At 40.8% G+C, this 18,735-nt stretch overlaps 1 protein-coding gene across 1 annotated transcript; it reads left to right on the top strand.

Moving 5' to 3' along the window:
* Positions 1 to 308: 308 nt before the first annotated feature.
* Positions 309 to 18,570, top strand: LOC145438180 (integrin beta-1-A-like). The gene is made up of 18 exons (XM_080315545.1): positions 309 to 403; positions 473 to 558; positions 694 to 811; positions 1,668 to 1,757; positions 3,836 to 4,064; positions 5,233 to 5,413; positions 6,543 to 6,704; positions 7,695 to 7,790; positions 7,848 to 7,952; positions 9,554 to 9,667; positions 10,395 to 10,557; positions 11,666 to 11,861; positions 12,591 to 12,676; positions 14,296 to 14,480; positions 14,804 to 14,953; positions 15,636 to 15,765; positions 16,235 to 16,401; positions 17,398 to 18,570. The coding sequence occupies exons 1-18, from the start codon at positions 343 to 345 to the stop codon at positions 17,479 to 17,481; spliced, it is 2,403 nt and encodes an 800-aa protein (XP_080171671.1). The 5' UTR covers positions 309 to 342; the 3' UTR covers positions 17,482 to 18,570.
* Positions 18,571 to 18,735: the final 165 nt, after the last annotated feature.

Here is an 18,735-nt window from a genome sequence, read left to right as displayed (position 1 = left end):
CAAACGATCTTGATTCATATCTACCGACTGCGCCCATATTTGGCGGCCTATTACGTCACTACATAAAATTTCTCAATACTTGACTGATCATAAAAATGTCTCATCGGCGACCTCCTCAGCTGAATATGACTGGTTTTTCGTAGTCGATAATGTGGGCTTTGTGGGAATTAGGAGAATGTATGTGTTGCTGGAAATAAGGAGGTGAGCGTGTCAGTTAGCTATCGTTCATAATCATTTTAGAATGTGAGTCTTAGTTTTAACATCAGCAACATACTCAACAGACTTCAACATTTCCATATTCTTTTATTTGTGCAGGTATATAGGCGTAACTGAATTTATATTATGAATAGGCCTAAGACTTTATTAGTATTCTGCTTACTTGCACTCATTGAAGAAAACTATGGTACGTATGCTGCTGAGTTGATCGGCTTTTGAGGAGATAGTTATTGGTATGTTAAAATACTAATCTCAGGTGCTAGCAATGCGTGCACGGATCGAAAAGCAAAATCATGTGCTGAATGTATGGAGGTAGCTGGATGCGGTTGGTGTGAAGACCCGGTATGTGATTTAGTCTGTTCATAGTGTTCATGTGTGTACAAACTATGGTGTAATTTCATTGATAGGTTACTTGAATTTTGCTCTATTGAGCATTTGAGGATTTGGTCTTCAATGAGATTTGATATGCGTTTGCAGACTTACGATGACAACCCAAACATTATTGTTTCTCGATGCGAATTGGCCGAGAACCTTGCCGAAGGAGACGGGAAATGTAAATCTATCATCAATCCGCCATCAAAGATTGATCCAGTTGGTTAGTAAATGCAGCGTAATGTTCATTTTGGGTGTATAGGTGGAATAAGTCGAAAAACCGATAAGCATTATTCATTTCAAGGAACGCAGTTGCAGCCTAGGTTACTAAACTGACTTTGTCTGTGTTATTGTTTCATTGAGTCAGTAAATATGATGCTAGACATCTGCGCATCAAAATTTCGATGCACAAACCCTGACTTGAAGATTTTTGAATGCCTTACAATTATTGCGTTTACTGTCTACAGCTGAAACACAATGATGTATTGTATTATAGTATGATAGAGAGAGATCAAGTAACGCAAAATCAAGTTATATCCAACCTATCTTGGGAAAATAGCGAATACAATGGACAATATACAATTGAGCAATATATTCATATTGAAGTAAACCCGAATATTTTCAGCTGACACTCGTCAAGGGTAATCGTCATCGTCAGCAACTAGTCTAGAATTGGAAAGAAAAATGTATATCAACAATCGTAATTACAAAAAAGGACGTCATCGGCATGAAATATTTCCAATTCTCTACTAGTTGCTGATGATTACCCCTGACGAGTGTCAGCCGAAAATATTTGTGTTCATTTCAATATGAAAATACTATTCAATTGTATATTGAAGTTCTGTACAGTCTCCAAGAAGCTCTTCAAAGTGGACAATGCTAATGATTATTATGAGTTTGACAAGATTAGTGTGTAGTCTGACCAAAATCTTATTTTATGGTGACGTGGACAGCGACACCCGACACCAATGCGCTGTTTGATGATTTTGTCCGCATTTCTTGGGTGACTTCTTTCATCAACTACCATAACTAAAGTTCGCATTTGTAGCATCGAATTTTATGAATATGCTCTTTTACAGTTGACGAAGACCACTCTAGCGTCGGAGAGTCCGATGTAGGCAAAGCAACTCAACTGCGACCCCAAGTAGTTTCTGCACAACTTCGACCAGGTAACTATTGCCGTACGATCTTGCATTGTATAGCATTTCTGCGCTTTCACAATGATTCTTTCTTTAGCAATGTTGGGGGAATCGGGGTAAATAAGGGTTTCTACTTACCATGTTTAGGCCAATGATCACACTTTTGAAAACTTCATCGTATGAACTAATTTGTACAATTATGAATGCTTTCCAGTTTTTATTATTTAGGCTACTATACGCTCATGCAATACACGGGTTTTAATTTGTGGGGCTAGTCTTGTGAATGTCATGTGAGTAGTGTTGCTGAAGTTCACGTAGTCACCTCTTTACCCAGGACATACATGAAATAAACTGACTGACTGCTATTCAAGTACAATATTTGATCCGAATTGACAAAACATCCTTGAGCATGACCAGACCTGGGCATTGCGCGGACCGCGGACCAAATGCGGCCCGCAATGCGATTCTGAGGGGCCCCCGGAAAGTTTCTTGGAATTTAGACCATAAAATCTTCTTAATAATGTTCTGCGTGTTGACAAAAACTACTGTATAAACTGTTCAAGAAATGCTTATACTTTGAAGTCTAGTATATTTATGTACCGTGAGTACGTAACGTATGTAGGCATAAGGAAAGGACATAGTTTATTTTTGTCCTTGATGTTTTTGCGGCATATACACCGACTCATGATACACATACACACGATCTGTGCATATGCATACCATGAGTGCATGATGTGCATATGCCGCTGCACAAGGAAGTGCAGATATAGCCTTTACGGCTTTCTAAGTCATGTACCACCCCTCCATGCTATCCCAGTAATGCATGAGCGCCAAGCAGGGAAGTCATGGATGCCAGTGTTACTAATCAGGTCTTTGGTCTGACCCGGCCGGGGATCGAACCCACGACCTACCGATCAAGAAGCCGGACGCTTCACCATTACGCTATCTTGTCGTGTGAGTAATCCAGGTTTCAAATAAAGCCAATATAAAAAATGATGCCGTAACAATTAAACTTACAAGACACTGTTTCCATAGGCTATTCAAGTTCAAACACTGTTTGCAGGCCGGTCTGTGATTTAGACCAGTGGTTCTCAACCTTTTTGACCTAGCGGACCGATAAAACTTGAAAAAAAAATTGCGGGCCCGTTGAACCTTGAAAATTAAAAATTGAACTTAAATTTCATTGCAACAATGTATTCATATCAAATGTAATATTGGAAGCTATATTTACTGCCAACTCTTTGATATTAGATATTTATACATGGTTCTATTGAAGTTTCTGCAAGAGGAACGCGCCAAGTTAGCAGTTAAAAACCAGTAACTTGATTGTTATTGTTCGGTATCCTTGTATAGAAACAGGGATATCTAAACTTCGCAGATAGATATCCCTGGATAGAAATGCTACTTTGATGTTTGCTATAGCCTCTATTATGCTGATGAGTTTCGCAAAGTCTGTTTAATCGTCTCCGAAGCCTCTACATATAACTTTTTGGAAACAAGTTGTATAGGCTAGGCTACTTATAAAAATTTTCATACAGCAGTTGCACCATTGTGACGCACGCCTAAAGTACTCCACGGACTTATGACCTACGTCTATTACGGTTGCCCGACATATGAGCATGCGGCACAATGAAAAACGACAGATCAGCATGCGACACTTTAGCATGCGTCACTTTCGCATGTGGTTTCATGACCCCAACACTTACCTGAACAGCACCCTAACCCCGAAATCAACATGTATATAGGCCTACATATCCTAACCCCAAACCTAACCCTAACCCAATCCTCAATCTCTAAATCATACCCGACCCTAACCTCAAATTTTACCCACATGCTCAAGTGTGACTATATGATTTTACCAAGCAGCACAGAGCTAGGGACACAGCGTAATATTAACGCATCCACTTAGCAACAAGTGTTAACAATGATGTGCACTGCTTTCAATTTAGATATGAAACTGCACGCCCACCCCTGAGCATGACAGTATTGTGATTTCGTGAAGTATTGTGGTTGTGGAATAACAGCCACATTTCAAGTTTGCATATTCTGTTCTTAATCGAATCTTGTGGGGAACTGACGAAATTACCCCTGACGTTGTCTTTTCCTAGGGGCACCCAGCATGATCGAGGTCTCGTACAAACAAGCCGAGGATTATCCCGTCGATTTGTATTACCTTCTGGATTTATCGAGTTCAATGCAAGACGATTTGAAGTCCCTGCGAAAGCTGGGAAAAAAACTCGGAGACACGATGGGAAATATAACGAAAAATTTCAGGCTCGGCTTCGGTTCGTTCGTCGATAAAACCGTGATGCCTTTCATTTCAACTGTCCCAGCCAAGTAAGTTCTCTTGCTTTGATTGTGTCATACTTGGTTTTTGAACAGAGTACCGACCGCTCTCTGCCTTCAAGTTAAGTGTTGATATGTAATCTATGCTATGTAATTGTATGATCTTTCACTAGAGAGACTGATTATAGGAGTTAACTGAGTTGTCTTTAGTGAACAATAATATACGCCTGTTTGACTGTCAGTAGGCCGTCTAGTTTCTAACTCAGCCGAGTTGGAACTAAACAATGTTTATATGGGATCTATTTTTCAAATTTATGGCAATGTCACTTCCTATCTAAGATCTGCCATCAGTGAGATCATTTGATACCTGTAGAATTGTAGATGTACTCACTTATTTAGTGCTTGTTATCAGTATTATGTCTCTGACTCATACGTTGTGAATGTTAAATTTAGCCCAGATGTCTGACTACTGTTATCTCATGTTTGACAATACTTTTCGGCCTAACTGTTGTAGACATGAGACTCAGTCTTGAGTTATGTGTCTGAACATAGTAGGCCTTAGTTTTTACACTCTAGTTCTGGTATTTTGTTTCTGCAATTCCGAAACTATCCCTGGTTTTCAGTTGAAATTTAGGAGCTGCATATGGGTTGCACCACATTACCTGCTCTACTATTACACATGAGTCTTATTTGCAATAAAGTGGACATGGGGTCTAGTTTTGAGTACTCTTGTGATGCATATGGACTCTGTGTTGACCTTGTAAGCAATGGGCCAATGGCTGAATGCCTGAATCTCAATAGTCAATTTTCTTTTTTTGTAAACATTGTTCAAGTCAAGTTAGTCATTCTATTTCCATGTGTGTTTACCTTCTGGTATCTGTTTTCAATAAATGTCACATTGAGGTGTGTTGAGCTTGAAGATCCCCTTATTGACCACTTGCTGAAAAACTTGTTTGGTATCGATAGCTCATATTTCAGATCCGGGCATGTCTTGGAATTAGGTCCGCAGATAGCTCCAATCCACATAGGTTTCTCGTAATATTATTTGTAGAGTTGTTTTCCAGTATGCCTTACTATCTTAACTGTTTATCTTGTCATAATTGAAATAGGAGAACACATTCATGCTTACGCCCTCCCTGTTTAATAACCGCTGCCCTAAATAATACAGTTATGAAGTCTGAGTGTTGTGACATCTGCATTCTCTACTTGCGCGTTGCAGGCTTTTGAATCCGTGCTTGCCGACCAGCAGTTGCGTTCCGGCTTACAGCTTCCACAACGATCTTCCACTGTCGCTGGAAATTAACGATTTTGTAGACAAGGTCAACAAAGTGAACCACTCTTCGAACTTGGATTCTCCGGAGGGAGGTTTCGATGCTATGATGCAAGCTATCGTGTGTACGGTGAGGGCGGCAAAATATTTATGTAGTTCAAACTGGGAATGGCAATTGGCACTTGGTAATGGGAAATGTGTCGCGGTCACAGTCACTAAAATTTTTCTTGATAGTAGCTTGGCCTGCAATGGTAGCAAATGTTAGAATAGTATATTCATTATGTGCAATGTGCAAATATTAAAACCTGAAGCTTTCACGGTTTGCCTGTCGTTTGTGCTATATTTGTTTCTATGATTTCATAATTGGATGTATGTAGTTATTCCAAGTTTTGTAATTTACTCATTTGCTGTCAATTGCACCTGAGGAGTGTTAGATCGAAAAGCTTGTTGTTTTATTATATTTAACTATCTATAATGAATGTATTATTAAAATCATCATGAAAGTTTTGTACCTCCGAAAGTCTTCATTTATCTGAAAACAATTTGGTTGATAAAGAATTAAACTCGTAAGCGTAACCTGTGAACAATATGATGGAAGCAAGTTAATTTCAATAATGGGGTCACGACTTCCTTGTGATGTAGCAAATAGAGATAATGTCACAGTGTCAAAGTCGAATTTTTGTCTTCTTTATTGTATGTGAAGTTATAAAAAAGTAAGTGCCAACGGTGTTCAAAATCACAGCAAGATTGTATTTGTAAAATATGGGTTCCTTGAAACACATACTCTTCAATTGTGCAACTCCTTTTGATTTAATGTCAAGTTTCTGCAACTTGCACAGTGTTTTTCAATCAATGCAAACCTACCTTGTGAGACTAGTGAGGAGTATAGATTACTTTTCAATGATGATGCACATTTTTCGTCTTTATGTATTCATAGAACAAAGAAAAATCATCACAATTCAATTAGCTTATTGGGACTGTTTCTATCAGCCTAGTCTTTCACTATCGTCATCTAAACTAAATGTAAATCTGCATCAAAATACATGATATCATCATCCAATATTGAAGAGTTTCTTCTTCCATAAAAAGAGTGAATACATCTTGTGCTGAGGAAAACCGCAGTAAAACCCGAAATCTGGCCAAATTACTGTCACTTGGCCAAGAATATGCCATTGTGTTTGGTCCAAATGCCATGGTCTTGAAATTAAATCTTGTGAATGCTTGTTTAGTAATAGGCTAATAGCCTGTGTCGGGTTTAGAACGAAATCAAATGGAGGAACGAATCAACCCATCTGCTTGTCTACGTGACTGACGCCGTGTTCCATTACGCGGGAGACGGTAAACTAGGAGGTATTGTGGCCCCCAATGATGGGAAGTGCTACTTGGACTCGACTGGGAATTACTACAAAGCCAATGAAATGGTGGGTACAGTTGATTGTGATTGCATATCCCAGTTACGAGTGAACTGTATATTGCCACTATGCCCACTATCACACTTTAGTAATCTATTGGGTTTACTTTTGTAGCTTGATAAAAATAGGATGTCATGTAAAGGTTACTAAAACGTGATAACCTACATTGATTCATTGCAGCTCTTTATAGTTGCTGCTTGTGATTTTACAAGATTTGTTGTTTTATAGTGTTTTTAAAACCAGAACTGCTTGCTAATATTCAGATTTACCACAAAATAGAGGGGATAATTGGTTTTTATTTTTAACGCTTTATTATACATTGGTAGCTAGCTTGGCACTGTTGTGTGCAGTAGGGGTCTTCAAAAATGACTTTTTTTCTCAAATCGTACTGGCTACTTGATAAAATTGTAAGGTTACCTAATTTAAGCCTACACACCAAATTTGGTTCAATTCCAACCAGTAGCCGCATTGCTACAGGAGAAGAAAGTTTCTATTTATTAAATAAAAATATATAACAAAAATTTGAAAATTTTCTGTTCACCCCATGAAAGTGTTGGGTTGTCTATAGAAACGATGTTCACCAAATTTGGTTCAATTCCAACCAGTGGAAACAGTTATTGCCATCGAAAAATTTGGATTTGAATAAAATAGTATTTAATGTGAGCACCACTATAAAAAATAATTAAAGAATTGGTCTCCGTAAATACTATTTTATTCATAATCCAAATTTTTCGACGGCAATAACTCCGCTTCCACTGGTTGGAATTGAACCAAATTTGGTGTGTAGGCTTAAATTAGATAACCTAACAATTTTATCAAGTAGCCAGTACGATTTGAGAAAAAAATTCATTTTTGAAGACCCCTAGTGTGCAGTTGAAAGAATGCGAAAGAGGAGTTGTTTTTGCTCTTTTAGGCTGTACGATTGCATATCCCTAATATACTCTACATTTATTTTATGTACATGTATATTTTACACTGTTTGATGTGCCATTCTTGTAGGATTATCCTTCCATCGGGCATTTGGTCGAAAAAATCAGCGCGAACCGTATTCAGCCGATATTCGCAGTCACAAAAGAAGTGTACAACACATATGAGGTACTTCACCGCTGAGTTGTATGCAGAACTTTGTTTCGACTTCTATTTACATTGTAGAAATTACAAGATTTGATACCGAAATCAACAGTCGGAGAATTGTCTTCGGACTCCGACAATATCATTGATTTGATCGAAAAGGCTTACAACGATCTTCTGGGACAGGTGAGTTTCTTGTTTTTGTCATTATGTGATTTGAGATCTGGTGACATCTGTATTGTGCCAATGTGTCATTCGATTCCGCAGATCATGTGCTGTGCTTCAATCCTCGGTATAATCAAGTATGTAGACCGTGCTTGGGAAGTTATGATTTGTTTTCGTTTGAAATTTCTTTGAATAGTTACTAAAATTCGCCTCGCTGGGTAAAATGTTATCAGATTAAAACAAAGATATTTCTTCGTGGGACATGATTCGCCCCTGTTTTGTGGATTTATGTGGCGCAGCGACTGAAACCCATGGTGTTGTACCCTGGAAATTCATGTATATTTCGAAATTGTACCGTGGTACGGCCTTGGAATCAAATATGCGCCACTATTGTCATTTCTTCTCTAATATATTTGGTAAAAAGTATTTGATGAATAGAAGTAGAATGGCAGGACTAATGGATGGGATTTGCATTCTTCATCTTTCATCGTTTCATAGACCGTTTGATTTGTTGAATGTTCTGTAGGCTACATAATTTTGACAATTTTGGAATGTTCCATGATTGTGTTGGCCTGCGTTCTTCATTCAGTTTACCGGTGCAGTTGCATTTGGATGTGTTTTGTATCCCATCTCTAGATGCATGCGACTTCTCTTCCTCTCAATCGTGATTGGTTTATTAGTTATTGCTTCACAAGTAGGGCAAGTTTTTGCAACTTTTGCAACATTTTTTACAGCTTCTGACAACTTCCTAGATACTCATAATCTATGTACTATGATGTTTTAAGCTGTTTGGAGGGATTTTATAGTGCCGCTTTTTGCAACTTTACAATGGCTTGTAAGCAAGAAGTTTAACTACCCCTGCCAAGCACTACCTTGCCTGAACAATATGTAGGCTAAATAGGTCGCTTCATTAATTCTGTCGTTTAAATTTGAAAAAGTTTCCCATTTCACAAACGGCCAGGCAAGACCGCCGAAAATTAAATTTTCGTCCCGTTTTTCTGTATTACCTTGGGTCAAGTTTGCAGACCTAGGGGGTTTGGGGTGTGTTATTCGACTTTTTTTAGGAGGAGGGGGTTATCGCTATGCTGTTTGGCTTTTGGGGGGAGATTATTCCCGCATTGCGTAATTTTCTTCCTGTGTACCGGGAAAAATGTATTTTTGGCGGTTTCGTCAGACCGTTGAATGGCGAAGTAACAAATTTGACAGCTGTGCAGGAACTAAGTTATACAACGGAACATTTCGAGTATCTCATACCCTGATACTTCAACAAAAATTATGAATGCAACTTCCTACCCCAACTATTGTTAAAATTGAATGCAAGTTTCTCGCGATTTTAGTGCAACAAAAACTTGCCCTAGAGTGCCGCTACTATTAATTTAGTCGTGTGAAACTGTGATGGGGCATGCTGTTGCAATCTATTGAAATCTGGCCACTGGGGGTAACATTATTTATTGATGCTGCAGCTGCTATTAAGTTGGGTTACTTTGACAAGGATCTTGTATTCATATGCTACGCATGCTCATGCCGTGAAACTCAAACTCGAGTTGTGGATGTCAAGGCCAATTGAGAATCGAAAACTCTGCGGTAGCGTCCCGGTAAAGCTTTTGCGTTATGTGCAACAGGTGGTGCTCGAAGTCGACGTGCCGGAAGGCGTTGAAGTTGTGAGTCAAACGAGTCACTGTACATCGGGCGATCAAGACGGGCTCAGTTGCGACGGGCTGAAAATTGGCGATGTGGTAAGATCTGAAATACTTCCGAACAAGCCGGTCTGGTCAAAAATGCTTGTGTCGCAGGGGTAAAGAAATGAACGATCGCCAATCAGTCTTTTTTCCAGAACTTTTTCGACCTATTTTCTTGAAATCTCAATTGCGACTCTACAACTAATTTCTAAGTTCAGCCCATGCGAGATAGTGATGGTGCGCCATGTTTACGCTTAAATCGGTGATGCTTTGTGGGTCAAAGTGATGTAATGTAACAAGGGTTGTGACCAAGTCAAAAGGTCCCGAGTCACAAGTCAATTCTAATTCTATAGTATTGACTTGAGGGAAGTTTAGTCATTTTCAATTTAACATCGAGTCCAGTCTGAGTCCAAGTCTGGGTTCAACGGTTAAGTCCGAGTCCAAGTCATTGTGCTCACTTTAGTGGACCTAAGTTTAGAAAATGTGACGATTTGTCCTTTCTCCGTTCAAGTTCATCAATTTTCTTTGTTATAGTCATATTGTGCACCAAATCACAATAACTTTTTTGTAAAAAATGATCGTAACCAGCTTTGTTTCTGATTACCTCTAGTTTCAAGGGCGACATTGAAGACGTATCCAAGCTTGGTCTAGTCTCATATAGGGAGCTATTACCACCACACCATGACACATCAACATTGGTAGTTGCTGTTCTTTGGGCTTGCTATTGACATAAATATATTGCCTGCTCACTTTGCAGTAGGATAAAGGCGAATTCTGTTTCAAGGTCAACTTCACGCTGAGCATCAAAGCGAACAAGTGTTTCGACGAGCCCAAGAAAATGAAAATCACGGTTTACGGATACAACGACGTGACCGAAATCAACCTGTCGACCCTGTGTGACTGCCAGTGCGACGATAACGCCACCGCTCCCGCTTCCAACTGCTCAGGTGGGGACAATTTGCCGGTTTACACAGCTTTTTTTCACTGCTTAGCTCAGGATGTTTTGTCTACGAGATATGCAATAGTTGGAAAGTCACGGTCATGACTGTTATGAACAAAATCAGGGGGTCACAGGTCAAACTATGCAACCCCAGGGGTTTCAGAAGTCAGTCAGTGTGCTGGATATTTAGCACAGCGGCTCCCAACTGTTAACCTTTTTATTTTGTTTTTGTCTTGTGTGAAAATTATGTTTTAATAGTTTTGTTCTTTGTACACCGTTATTACTGCAGAGTTCATCTTGTGCACCAGTATTCTGTAGTAGTAAGATAGTGTAATGGTGGAGCGTCCGGCTTCTTGATCGGTAAGAGGTGGGTTCGATCCCACGCCAATGGCCTGATTGCTGTGCTCAGTGACACTGTCTTCCCCGCTTATGCACTCCGCATTACTGGGACAGCATGGAGAGATGGTACAAGACTCGGAAAGCCTTGAAAGGCTATATCTGCACTTGCCTTGTCCAACGGCAAGTACCAGGGTTGTAATGACTCGAGTCACAATTTCTGGGTGACTCGACTTGACTCGAGTCTTTTTTCAAATGCGTAAAATGACACGACTCGAGTCAATTTGTGTATTGACTCGACATCTACTCGAGTCATTGTACACGACTCGAACCGAGTCGTATGACTCGAGACTAGGACGGCCAAGTGCCATTGTAACTTCGAAGAATAGTGAAGTCACCATATTGTTGGTAGTTCGTCTATCAGTCCTAGTACTTGGAAAATAGGGCCAGAAATTGTCAGGACTGAGAAAAATGACGATATTATGAATGCGAGTCATTCTATATTACTCGAGCAGAGTTGAAAAAAGTGGGTTGAACCGGATTGAACTTGAAACTGAACTTTGAACACAATGACTCTCTACTCACTGGCTTTGACTCGGCGGTGAATTGAAAATCACTGGACTTGACTCGAGTCAAAACTATAAAAGTGAGATTAACTTGTGACTCGGAGCCTCGTGACTTGGTTACAACCCTGCACATGGCTACCCGGCCTTGAGTCTAGCGCACAACTCTCAATCGAATACCATTCCGTCGTTTACAAATCCGTTCTTCCTTCCCAGGAAACGGACATTTTGACTGTGGGGCCTGCGTCTGCGACCCGGGGTACCTGGGTTTCGATTGCTCCTGCGACAAGAAAGACATTTCCAGCGCCGAGGCGTACCTGAAAAATTGCACCAATCCAAACACGGACTTTGGCCAGGATGACGTAGTCTGCTCGGGACGAGGGCAATGCCTCTGCGGCCAGTGTCTTTGCTGGTGGGTTGACGTGTGGATAGTTGACTTGTTTGCTTGGGACTTAGTCGAGCTTGCTGTATCCCGCTGATCAGAGGCGGTCAGTTAAAAAGTACTGCTACTTTGCGCTATTTCTGCTTGCTCTTGAAGCAGTTTTTCAGGCTGTTGGGTTTTGTAGTAGGTTGTACCTACTTGCAGTACTTAATCTACTCAAGTGGCAATGTTTTTAGACTTGTTACGTTTTACATACCTGAATTGCATTTGTCCACTGATCGGAGGTGTCAGTAATGAAGTACGTCTGCTTTTTTTGGAGTACTCAAGTAGGGGTTGGGTTTTGCGTACTTTTACTACATGCTCTTGTCAGTGGCGGGTATGTTTTAGGCCAGTGGTTCGCCCCCCCCCCCCCCCCTTATCGTCATATCAGGCAAAATTACTTATTAAGATTTATATTTTGAAATTGCGAAAGTGATTTTGGTTGAGCTTGCATGACTATGAGAGAATTGTTGGGCGGTAGAACCACTGCATCAGTGTATCATGGTAACGGGATGTTTTTTCGTAAATAAGTGCGATTTTTTAAACTATCACTCTGATACTACCCAGGTTATTTCACTCTAATGACGATTTCTCTTGAAAAGCGAAGCACACTTTATAGTTATCATAATATAAATTGCAAAAATGAAGTAGTTTCGCCGAAAAATGTCGCAGATCACAGCATTTGTATTTCAATGCATCACTTATAAATTTATGTTACAGGCAATATCCGGGTAGGAAAATTGACGGCACGTATTGCGAATGCGACGACACATCTTGCGACCGAATCAACACGAAAATGTGCAATGGTGGGTATCAGTATTTGCCGGATTGAATGTTGTGTTTCTATGCTGCGCCGTAAAGTAATCAATTATTTACATGTACACAGCCGATAATGGCCTGAAGCGTTGGCGGCAGCTGGCGTTTTTCTGTTTACTGTGTTCACTCTCTCTGCACCCTATTTTCTTAATCTTATGTCTCTCTTTTCAACGGAATTGAAGTAATTACGCTCGTTATCGCTAGGGATGTGCAAAATGAATCCGGTATCGATCGTAATGATTCCAGTTGAATAGTAAGAGGCGATTTTTACTATCACTGAACCGATACGTATTATATGTTGCGCTTGCGAGCCTGGGGTAAGTTTCCGTAACAATGGGCCAACGAAACCATGTCACCGGGGTCATGAAATATGCATGCCATATTCACTTGCCGTCCGGCCGAAGGATAAATTGATCGCAAAACTTTGAAGTGAGGGTTCCAATCGACCTGTAACACACGGACTACTTCAGCTGCTAACTCCCTTTGAAAATCCCTACTCCTGTTGTGTAGCCGACCTCTAACTGCAGGGGTTCTGGAACATTTTTTGGCGTGGATTTCTAAATTTTGTTGGTTTTTTAAGTGGACCGTCTAATATTATTGTACTTGAATGAAATTATCAGTAAAAAAACTAGAAAAAGGTTACCATTTCAAGTTACCTGAAAAATAGGTCATCTAGGGCAAGTTACTGTTGCAGACAAATCCGTGGAAAGATGCATTTAGTTTTCACGAAAGTTTCAGTAAAAAGTTGCATTTTTGGACAAGTTCCTTGAAATTATTAGGGTATGATGTACTCGAATCGATCCGTTTTACAAGGCACTGTAGCAAAACTCAGTGTTGACGACTTCATCGAAATCAATAGCCCAAAAAAATTGACCCAGTGAAATTATGATTTTCGGTGGTCTAGCCTGAAAGTAGCCTACGTCAAATCAGACAGGACCTCAAATTTGAACGACAGTGAAATAAGCAAGCGATCTATTTGCATATATCGGTAGTGCCAAATATTTTCAGTAAAAACTTAGTTGCATTGAAAATCGAAAAAACTTGCAAGTTTCGTTAAAAATCAAAAAAGTTGCTTGAAAAAATGGAGAAAAGTTGCAAGAAGTTGCAATACAAGATCACTCCAAACAGCTTAAAACACCATACTACATAACTTCTGAGTATTTATGAAGCTGCTGGAAGCTTTAAAACCAAAGATGCAAAAACTTGCCTTAGTCGTCACTTTCGCCCAGCCCTGAGGCCAAATCTTACAAATAAAGGACAGTCAAGTTTTATAGCTTGTAGTTGTAGTTTCAACATCAGCCTCTCGCGAACGCCTTGAAACTAGTCTGTGGACCCCGGCCGAAGATCCCTTGCTCTACCATACTACCTACTTCAAAAGTCCCTACTTTGCCTGTACTGTTAGCAGTTACTTTAAAAATTCCTGCTTTAATGCTTGTGTATCCTGCCTCAACAGCAAGCTACTTGAAAAAACTACTTCACTTGAAATCCCGTGAAAATCAGTGGCATTGCTTCTGCTTTTATTGAACGGTCCGAGTGCATGAGAATTTTGACAACCCTGATAATTGCGTACTTATCCTCTGGCCTTTTTGTTATTGATGATTCTTTGCAGGTCACGGCGAGTGCGACTGCGGGAAGTGTAAATGTGACGAGGGCTGGTCAGGCGACGGGTGCGAGTGCACGGCGGACAAGTCCACGTGTCTGGACCCGGACAGCGACAGCAAGCTTCACTGCAACGGGGCCGGGCTGTGCGCATGCGGAGAGTGCCAGTGTAACGTTACCAAGACTGGATTTAAGGTGGGCCCCACGCTATGTGTTCCCGTGTCGTTCAATATGCTATACCTGTTACTGGGATTTTGAAACTATACTAGCCTACTCGAGTGCTTTCCGACCTTTATTTTGTAGCTTCACTCGTAGTGGTTTTAACGTGTCTTCGGGATCCTGCCATGATTTCGAATCGCTTACGTCCCCGGACTGTACTGCGTTATGTATCGTAAGATGCTAAACCAATCTTGTCTTGATGTCAGCCAATTTATTTGAAAAAAAAAACTGATATTAAAATGTCATGCAATCAACCGCTCGCGCGCAGACACTCACCTGTCTCCTTTGGCTTTTCGCAGTACCGCGGACAGTATTGTCAGATCTCGCCGCAGCAGCTGTGCGACTTGCACAAGACGTGCGTGCAGTGCATCGCATACGGCAACCGCGATTTGTACAACAAGAACCCGACAATGTGCGACGCGGAATGCTCGCAGTATGCTGTGCGAATGGTGAGTGGCTTTTGTGTTTTTGTATGTGAATTTTACACAATTTCGAAATCCTACACGTGGGAACGGTCGACTTAGAACAGGGGTCTCGAACTGAAATCTGGTCGCGGGCCAATTTCCTAGTTTTTTGACGACTCCGCGGGCCGCAGCTTCAATAGAGGTATTGGCCATATTTGAAATCGTCCGAATGAAAGTGATTGCAAACTGACATTCTTCTTACATCGTGAAAATGTGATTTACCATTGTAGCAATTCACGCCTGGCACGAAAAACTTACATTTACAAGTGTTTGAATAAAACTGTAGTTTTCCTTGACTCCTTGGTAGAGAGTCGGTGTAATTTGTCAAAATGATGAGATACAAATAAATGCATCATGTCATCGTGAAAATTTTGTAGCAAACAGACATTTGGCGTGCCACCGCCATAGGTATATTGTTTTAGAATTTAACAAAGATTGGTCTGATATCACTGCATTTGAGCAGTGTAGCCTAATACAGTTTTAGGGTATACTCCTGATGAGCTATTGTGCATGTCATCTTGCTCAAGTCATTTTGAAACAGTATCAGATTCTCCTTCCAATATTTGAACGCATGAAGACCATGACCGAGGTTTTCTAGCTTGTTACAATCTACGGTGTGTTATTCTGACACATCCTGTTCGTTCAAGAATCATCGTTTCGTTTGTAGCTGGACGGAAAAGCCAGCGTTTTGAGAGACAGCTGCCGCGCCGTGGATAACGTAACGGATTGCCAGTACACGTTTTGGTACGAGACGAAGGGCGACGTCATTCGCATCGACACTGATCCCGACACCAAAGGTATGCTCGCTCGGTCAATCCACGCCTTCGATTTCAAGTATCGAATTGTAAAGTAGTCTTCGTGATTCCTGTGTTGTGTTGCGTCGATTTCGAATCCTGTGACATGGAACCTGTTGGTGTTAGATATACCATCCTTTATTCTCGTAAACAGGCAGGGATGCTAGGGTATTTATTTGTGTGAAGTCGCGAGTTCCTGCGTAATATCGACTGACGATGATGTAAAATTCACTGCCCGATCATGTTTGATTTTGAATACAGTGACTTTTTTGGGAAAATGCCAAGAATTTTTCACGCTGTTATCTTTGATTTGAGACCGCATACTTAGAGCGCATCAAAATTTTTTGTCAGGCAATGCTTTCGTAACACAGTAAGCTATAAACTGTTGCGGATTTCACATGTAAAGTTTTTATACTTGTTGGTCAAATGTGAAGGGCACTGCAGTTTAATGTCCACTACTCTCTTTTTTCAGTGTGCCGCGGCTATATCGACACAAAATACATCATCATCGGGATTATCGCGGCTATCGTCGGCATCGGACTGGCGATTCTGCTCATTTGGAAGCTGCTCACTTCCATTAAGGACGCTCGGGAATACAAACAGTGGGAGAAAGAGGTGCAGACCGCCAAATGGGAAACGGTACGTTGTTGTTATGTCTGGGATCCTGCCAACTTGTTAGTTTGTAACTTCTGGGCACTGTATTTATTTAATTATTTACTAATTGCCGAACCGTAATTTTTGTGGGTATGTGGAGATTTGTGACGTCATAATCACTCTTGGTCAGTGAAAGCAGACAAATTTTACTACATGCCCTCGGTAATCTCTAATCAAGTGCCGTGTAACTAGAAGTTGTGATTCCCATTTAAGTAAGATGTAAGTGTTCTAGGCCTAGTTTTGAACCCAAAAAATGAAAAATGCGAAGCCGAAGTAGAAGTAGCCACTTGAAGATGTAGCGGAAGTAGGCGAAAGCTACCAGAGTAGCAGGGTTGTGATATCCAAGTCGCAAGGTTCCGAGTCGCAAGTCATTCTCACTTTTATAGTTCTGGCTCGAGTCAAGTCGAGTCATTTTCAACTCACCACCGAGTCAAGTCCAAGTCAGCTAGTGGAGGGTCGAGTCCGAGTCCAAGTCATTATGTTTATGTTCAGTTTTCAGTTCAATGCACATTTTTCAACTCTGATATAGTGATAGTGATATAGAATGGCTCGCATTCGTAAAACAGTAATTTTCCTCAGTTTTAACAGTTTCCGGCCCAATTTTCCAAGTATCAGGACTGATAACGAAATGCCAATCATGTGGTAACTTTACTAGTCAAAGTTACAATGAAATGTATGTCTTGGGCGTCCCAGTCTCGAGTCACACGACTTGGTTCGAGTCATGCGCAATGACCAAAGTACAAGTCGAGTCGATACAAACAATTGACTCGAAGCGAGTCATTTTACGCATTTGAAAAATTGACTCGAGTCATCAAAAAATCGCGACTCAAGTTGTTACAACCCTGCCGGAGTAGCCTACGTTGCAAGTAGAAGTACTTCGTTACTTGTCCCGTCCGCTTATATACCCCTGCCTGGGACGAGATTTCAGGCACACACGAATCTTTTATCTTTTATCTTTTAATCTCTTGTTTTAATATTCAGGGTGAAAATCCCATCTATAAAAGAGCCACTTCTAAATTCACGAACCCCACGTATCGGTCTGGCAAGCCCTCGTCTGAGCTGTGAAGCGCGCGTTAACCAACACTCGCCGAGCGGCCGCGCCGAGCCGCCGATCGCGGTGCCGCTGCTACGCAACACTTTTGAATTGTACATATTGCACTTTTTGTACGCCGAGGTGCGGTCGTCAGCGCGCGGCTTTTTTCGCCGCTGTATGCTTTCCTGTACTTTTCAAGGTCGAGGGAATGTTTTGTACGGCACGTTTTTCGACGGCTTGAGACGTAAGGTACGATATATATCATTTTCAAGTGAACTTTGCTTTCGATACTAATTATGAATGGCACAATTTTTTATTGACTGGAGACTAAAGTTACGGTACATCGTTTACAAGTGAACTTTACTGAGTTGAGACCAGTGCTTCCCATCTTTTTTCATTTCGCGAGCCACTTTTAATGCAAGTTTTATTGTGCCACCCGCAATGGGAGATGACCAAACCCAAGAAAAGAGAATACAACCAATGTATACACACGCAATTTACAATTAACGCGACCGTTCAGCCTTCATTATTACATATGATCAGATGAAGTCTAGGCTTGATTGGCTTGATTTTCATGTTTGAAAATATCCGTAAATACCTAAAATTGAGGTACACCTATTTTCGATCAACTGCCAACGTAAGATCGTCAGTATTCCAGTTTTTTATTTATTTACACCTATAAAGTTGATATCATGTCAATTAGAAGATCGCTGGCATTCCATAACAACCCACACCACCCTGTGTGACATATTGAATAGAAAACTAACATTTATAAATACTACCCTGCCAAGTGGTTGGGAAGCACTGGTCTGGATACTAAGTATGACATGCCCAGTTCTGTACTGGCGTGAGGCAAAAGGTACGATGTATGTGGTCTTCAAGTAAACTTTTCTGTCGGTACTACGATACGGTGTGGTTCGAAAATATGTAGCTTAACAAATCTTAATCTACTGACACGTTACTGGAATCAAGTGGAAACAGTCTCGCCGGCTGACTTTTCAGCTGGTTTGTTGGTAGCTTGCGTTTTGCATTTTATCCCTTCGTTAATTTCTTGGGCTAGCGAGAATACCTTTTTGCGATTTACACTAATTCATACCGATTACAAAGGATTTTTACACGTCTGCGAAGTGTTTTTTGGGACGGGCTTGGGTAGTTTGATATTTGCGCTGAAGTGTCGATTCGTACCGCGAAGGCAACAGTCCTACATATCAAGGCTTCCCGAAGACGAATGTTTGTTTCTTAAGGTTATGAGATAATACTGCAGTGATATAATTATCGGAGGAGCG

The sequence above is a fragment of the Botryllus schlosseri genome, chromosome 4, assembly GCF_051294905.1.
Source record: "Botryllus schlosseri isolate E-star chromosome 4, Bs_hap1, whole genome shotgun sequence".
Classification (NCBI taxonomy): Eukaryota; Metazoa; Chordata; class Ascidiacea; order Stolidobranchia; family Styelidae; genus Botryllus; species Botryllus schlosseri.
This window is presented reverse-complemented; position numbering and strand designations above follow the sequence as displayed.